Source organism: Belonocnema kinseyi, chromosome 7 (assembly GCF_010883055.1).
Source record: "Belonocnema kinseyi isolate 2016_QV_RU_SX_M_011 chromosome 7, B_treatae_v1, whole genome shotgun sequence".
NCBI lineage: Eukaryota > Metazoa > Arthropoda > Insecta > Hymenoptera > Cynipidae > Belonocnema > Belonocnema kinseyi.
The window spans coordinates 117,054,837-117,060,290 of NC_046663.1; the positions used below are offsets into that span (position 1 = coordinate 117,054,837).

Here is a 5,454-nt window from a genome sequence, read left to right on the forward strand (position 1 = left end):
ACCCAAGTGGGGAACCTTACATAACGACTTCGTGAGGTTCTTCGCTTGGGGTGATTGCTAGAGAGATTGATCAGCAACCTGGGTCGGAGCAGTATTGCGGAATGAACGTGTTATTTACTTAAATAGCACGAGAATTCTGCATCAATCTGAAAAATCTCTGTCCCTTCCAAACACTACTCCTTTCCCCTGCCGAGAGAGTCACGCCCACCTCGAAAGGGAAATGGCTTAATAGTGTAATATAAAACTATAATATTTAATAAAAAATTGATATAAATTCGAATTCTTTCAAAGTTCCCGTTTGGTCTGGAGTTAACATTGCTGGGGTTAGACTGCGTGATTTGAATGCAAATATCGGAACGGAAAAAGATGAAGAAAAGTGGAACGAACTTCACAAACAGGTGGTTGACAGTGCATACGAAGTGATCAAACTTAAAGGTTACACTTCCTGGGCTATTGGTCTCAGCATTTCAAATCTCGCTTCGTCCATTCTGAGGAATACGAATCAAGTTCATGCTGTATCTACCATGATTAAGGTAAAAATTAAAAATAAAAAGAATTATTCTTTCCGGTCTTAAAATTAATTACATAAGAAAATTGAATTGCACTATAAACTTAACTCTTCTCGCTAAATTCTTAGTGATTACATTGAATTAGTTGCGACTCTGAAGTAAGGATTAAAAACAATTCTTTACTTTAAGGGACTTCACGGAATTCAGGAGGAAGTATTCCTTTCATTGCCCTCTACCTTGGGTGAAGATGGTGTCACTCACATTGTTCAGCAAAAGTTGACAGACGCAGAGACTAAACTTCTTCACAAATCTGCAAAGGCCATGCAAGACGTACAGCAGAATCTGAAATTCTAATTATAGATTACTTTAGATAACTGAATGTAAATGTTTTGCATTGTTGAAAATCTATTTAAGTGTACATTCAAGTAGATAATGGCATCTAATTGTCAGTGGTGCAGTATTATAAAATAGCGTGTCTACTGCAATGTATGTATTAACAATTCATATACATTTTTATGTTGAAAAAAGACAAAATTCACGCTTAAGGATTTTAACATGCATATCCTCTAGCTTTCTAGTAACTTCATAATGCATATATACTCTACTATGCTAGGGTTCCTAAGGTCCAAATTATTGAAGCTGAAAAGTTCTATATCCATATATATTGAAAGCTAATTATTTCTTGCAATTTTTACTCTATCAAAGCTTAAGGTGTGTATTTTCTCTGTTCCTGGATATTCGGGAGTAAAATAACGTATTCTTTACGCACTGAATTCGAGTAATTAAAAGATGCAGATCATACCTTACTGTATAGCATCAACAGTGTATTAGATGTGCGCATTTTTTCGGATCGACGGTGGCATTCTTGGAATGGTTTTTAAAGTCCTATATTCATGCGATTATAGGGTCACCAGAGCTCAAACAAACAAGCGGAAAAACGAAAAAACGAAAAAACAAGGAAATAAAAATATAAAAAGAATCTTCACATATTCTGAATTTTGAAATGAATATTTTATTATTTTCTTTCATATTGAATATAAATACAATAATTTTAACGAAGTACAATTGAAAAGTAAGTAAACAATAAAACATGATAATTGTATTCAATTCATCTGCTTATCCAATATTATCATATTATTGAAACTAATAATAGCTTTAGTCCAGGTATTCTAGCTAATTTTACCCTAGATTCGTGCATAAAATAGTAGGACTTTGAAAATTTGACAGATAGTTCTTCATACCATCCTATAAGATATATGTAAGAAGTAACAGCTGGAAAGCTGTGCCCCCCCCCCCCACCCAAAATGACGTTAAAATGACGAAATTCCGATTTTTTGCAATTAGTTATGGTTTACAAAAAAAAAATGAATCGCACAACGAAAAGTTGTTAATCAATGTTGTAGAGCATGAAATTCTCTATATTATAACGTATTTAAAAAAAAACTTTATTATTTTACTCGCAAATTGATTATTAAGTAAGATTTTTCTTAAAAATTCAATAATTAATTCAACGGCAAGCAATACATTTTTTGGAATTTAAATATTCGATAATCATACCTTCATTATTAAACAATTTTCACTAATTTTTTTAATCACATCGATATTGTTGTTTCTTAAACATTACAGCGTCAATGTAGCAATCACATATCGGGTTTCGCCACTGGAGTCGATACTCGAGCGTTTATATTTAATGCAACCACAAATTTTTTTCATAAATTTGCAAATATTTTTCATTTTGAAACTAAGGACAACTTTTCAAATGACCGTATTCCCATAAAAAAGTGCGCAGCTCATTGTAATTTCGTATATTGAGTGCATGTATTTTTTAAGAAATTTTGACGCCGAGGGGAGAAGGCAAGTGAAAATGACTTCTCCGCGGAGCGTCAATGCCTTTGTACATGGTAATTTTTTTTTCATACAGTAATTTTATTCGCAAGGTCACTGTTGATTTTCTTGTGATTTATTCCGAAACCCAGTTAATTAAACATGGCTGAAATGAACTAATGCAAGATTTGTAATACTGCAAACAATTTTCAACGCACGTTTGCGATAATTCGCAAACTTCGTTTCAATTTTTTTAATAAATATTCATTAAACAATAATATAATTGTAAATTTTTAATTGCAAATAATACGTTTTAAAAATTACATTAGCGCATATTCGAGTGAAGATTATTTTTCCTCTCGATGGGCTCTATTAAATTTAAGAAAGAATCATCAATTTTCTTCGATTAGTTTCATAGATATGACTACTCGAGCGAGTTTGAAGTCGCCACAGCGTTTCCGTGTGAGCGACGAAAAGTGAGAAATCGCTATCCCCTCGCTAGTGCCCTCGGACGCGCAGTATTGACGCTACGCGGAGAGTTCACTTTCACTTGCCTTCTCTCCCGTGATAAGGGTCCAAATCAAACGTCTCGGGGATACGTGGAAAGGCCGAAGGCAGTTTTATCACCTCCCCAAATTAGGACTCTTAATTTTAATCAGCAGCGGAGATATAAATTGTTCTAAAAAATTGGATTCTACGCTCCTAATTGTTATAAAAAATTGTACTCGGCGTCAACATTTTTTTAAAAATACATACACTCGATATACACAATTACAACAATCTGCGTACTTTTTTCATGGAAATACGGTCATTTGAAAAGTTGCCGTTAGTTGCAAAATGAAAAATATTTGCAACTTGATGAAAAAAATCTGTTGTTTCATTAAATATAAACGCTCGAGTATCGACTCCAGTGGCGAAACCCGATGTGCGATTGCTGGATTGACGCTCGCAGCAATAACAAAAAAGGGACGTTTCTTAATTAACAATGTAATATGCGATTAAAAAAACTAGAGAACATTGTTCAATAATGAAGGTGTCATTATCGGGTATTCACATTCCAAAAAATGTACATCTTGCCGTTGAATTAATTATTGAATTTTTAAGGAAAATCTTACTAAATAATCAATTTGCAAGTAAAATAATGAAGTTTTTTTTAATTCCGTAATAATATAGGGAATTGCATGCTCTAGAACATTGATCAACAACTTTTCGTTGTGCGATTGGTTCTTTTTGTGCAAACCATGATTAAATGCAAAACAACTCGAATTTTTCCATTGGGGGGGGGGGGGGCATAGCTTTTCATCTGTTACTATTTACATATATCTTATAAGATATTATGGAGAACCATATATCAAAATTTCAAGGGCTACTATTTTACGCAGAGAAAACATCTAAATTGACTGGATTACTTTAATTTATGTAGTTTTTACAGCAAATTAAACGCTTTAATACAAAATACACGAACTCAAGTTTACACATTGTAAAGGTTAAACCATTTTTACAGCTTTATCCGCCTAATGGCGGACATTTTCCAAAATTGGAATTTTGAAAAAAAAATTCAAAAATCGAAATTGATGGTAAATATGTTTCATTGGTAAATATTAATCTGATACTTTAATTGTCAAAATATTATTAAATAAAAAAAATCAGTATTTTATAGCATGACGGTGCAATGCATCATATTTACTGCAGGGCGCATTATTGCTTGCTGTTGCGAAAAGTTCTATAAAAGCTAAGCTGCAGATAGCTGTAGATGAAATTTACTTATTTTTCTATTGGATGCCTAATCAATGCCTTACATTTAAAAAAAAATCAACCGGATCAAGCCAGACTTTTTACTTAGCTGTTTTTTAATTACACTTTTTTTCTATACACGTCCATACACGTCTACTCACTTTTACGTTTGTTGCAGCTGTGATTCCAATTATAATAAACGATTTGCGAGACCCTCTGGGGTGAGCTGATGTTATCAAATACTGCACATCTTTTGGTTCGAAAATGGAACTGCTGGGACCAGCTTGATTCGACATCGTATCGTATGGTATTTTGCATCCTATCACGCTTCTTTCGAACAGCTTGTATACCAGCATCGATCGGCACGCGTTCCGCGTGTGGGATTACTCTGGTCCCACATCCGCCGAATCAGTGTTGTTAGGACACTAGTTCGTCGTGCGTTCGCTAGCCGAGTCAAGCTGAGCCCAGAAGAATTAATGCACCGTAGTTCCATTTTCGAACCGATAGATGTCCAGCACGCGCGGAAAATATTGGTTCTATGGTATCTGGTATCCGCCTCCGCTCAGATTTCTTTCCGCGTGCTACGCGGACCCATAAAGCTTCGGAAAACTTCAAAAGTAGTACAAAATAGTTCGAAAAGACAGTAATGAGAGAATCCTTAAATAAAGTGATGCAGAGAAGGCACCATTTGACAAGTGTGACCGAAGTTCGTTGAGATTGTTGGGGCATCTTGAGGGAATGAAAGATAACCAACTGATAAAACAAGTAATCAAGATAAAGTAAATTGTAGCGTACCCAGAGGCAGACCGAGCAAAAAATGGTTAGAATGGATGAGTGAGACCCGAATTTAAAAAGATATGAAAAGCCGTAGAAACACAAGAGTTTTCCAGGATAGAAAAGTGGGTGATAAATAGTTTATAAGAAATGCATAATGAAGAGTGTCAGTGGACTAAATGACGACTGAAACGAAAGACCTTGGATACTAATGGGCACGAGTGGAGAGCTTTACATAGTGTCTTTATGATACTCTTCACCTGAGGTGATTGCTAGAAATATTGATCAGCAATACGGTAATTCTAGATTAATTTAGGAATCTATATCTCCGCCCCCTTATCCCACCTTGTACAATTCCTTTCCTCACTTTCCTCTTACGAACTTCGGGCTCTCCGGCTACAACCGATTGAGTCATACTTACCCCGAAAGGGATATAGATTAATGGTATAATAATAAATAATAAAGTAATTTATACGTTTCGGCAGAAATATTTGCAACTTTGTAATACAGAGTTAATATACGAGGGTGGATTGATAAGTTTCCGGCCTGACCAAGAGATGGCGCCACTAGGCCTACCTTGAGGTGGCGTTCTATAGTACCATCCTTAGATAGC

At 34.9% G+C, this 5,454-nt stretch overlaps 1 protein-coding gene across 5 annotated transcripts in view; it reads left to right on the forward strand.

Annotated features, from left to right (window-relative positions):
- The window catches only part of LOC117177192 (L-lactate dehydrogenase), an 88,541-nt gene extending 87,505 nt beyond the window's left edge, over positions 1-1,036 (forward strand). For all 5 annotated transcript variants that reach the window (XM_033367721.1, XM_033367722.1, XM_033367725.1 and 2 more), the window contains 2 exons: positions 292-533; positions 699-1,036. In XM_033367721.1, the coding sequence (XP_033223612.1) occupies positions 292-533; positions 699-863 (407 nt within the window). In that variant the 3' untranslated portion in view covers positions 864-1,036. The remainder of the gene's footprint in view (positions 1-291; positions 534-698) is intronic.
- Positions 1,037-5,454: the final 4,418 nt, after the last annotated feature.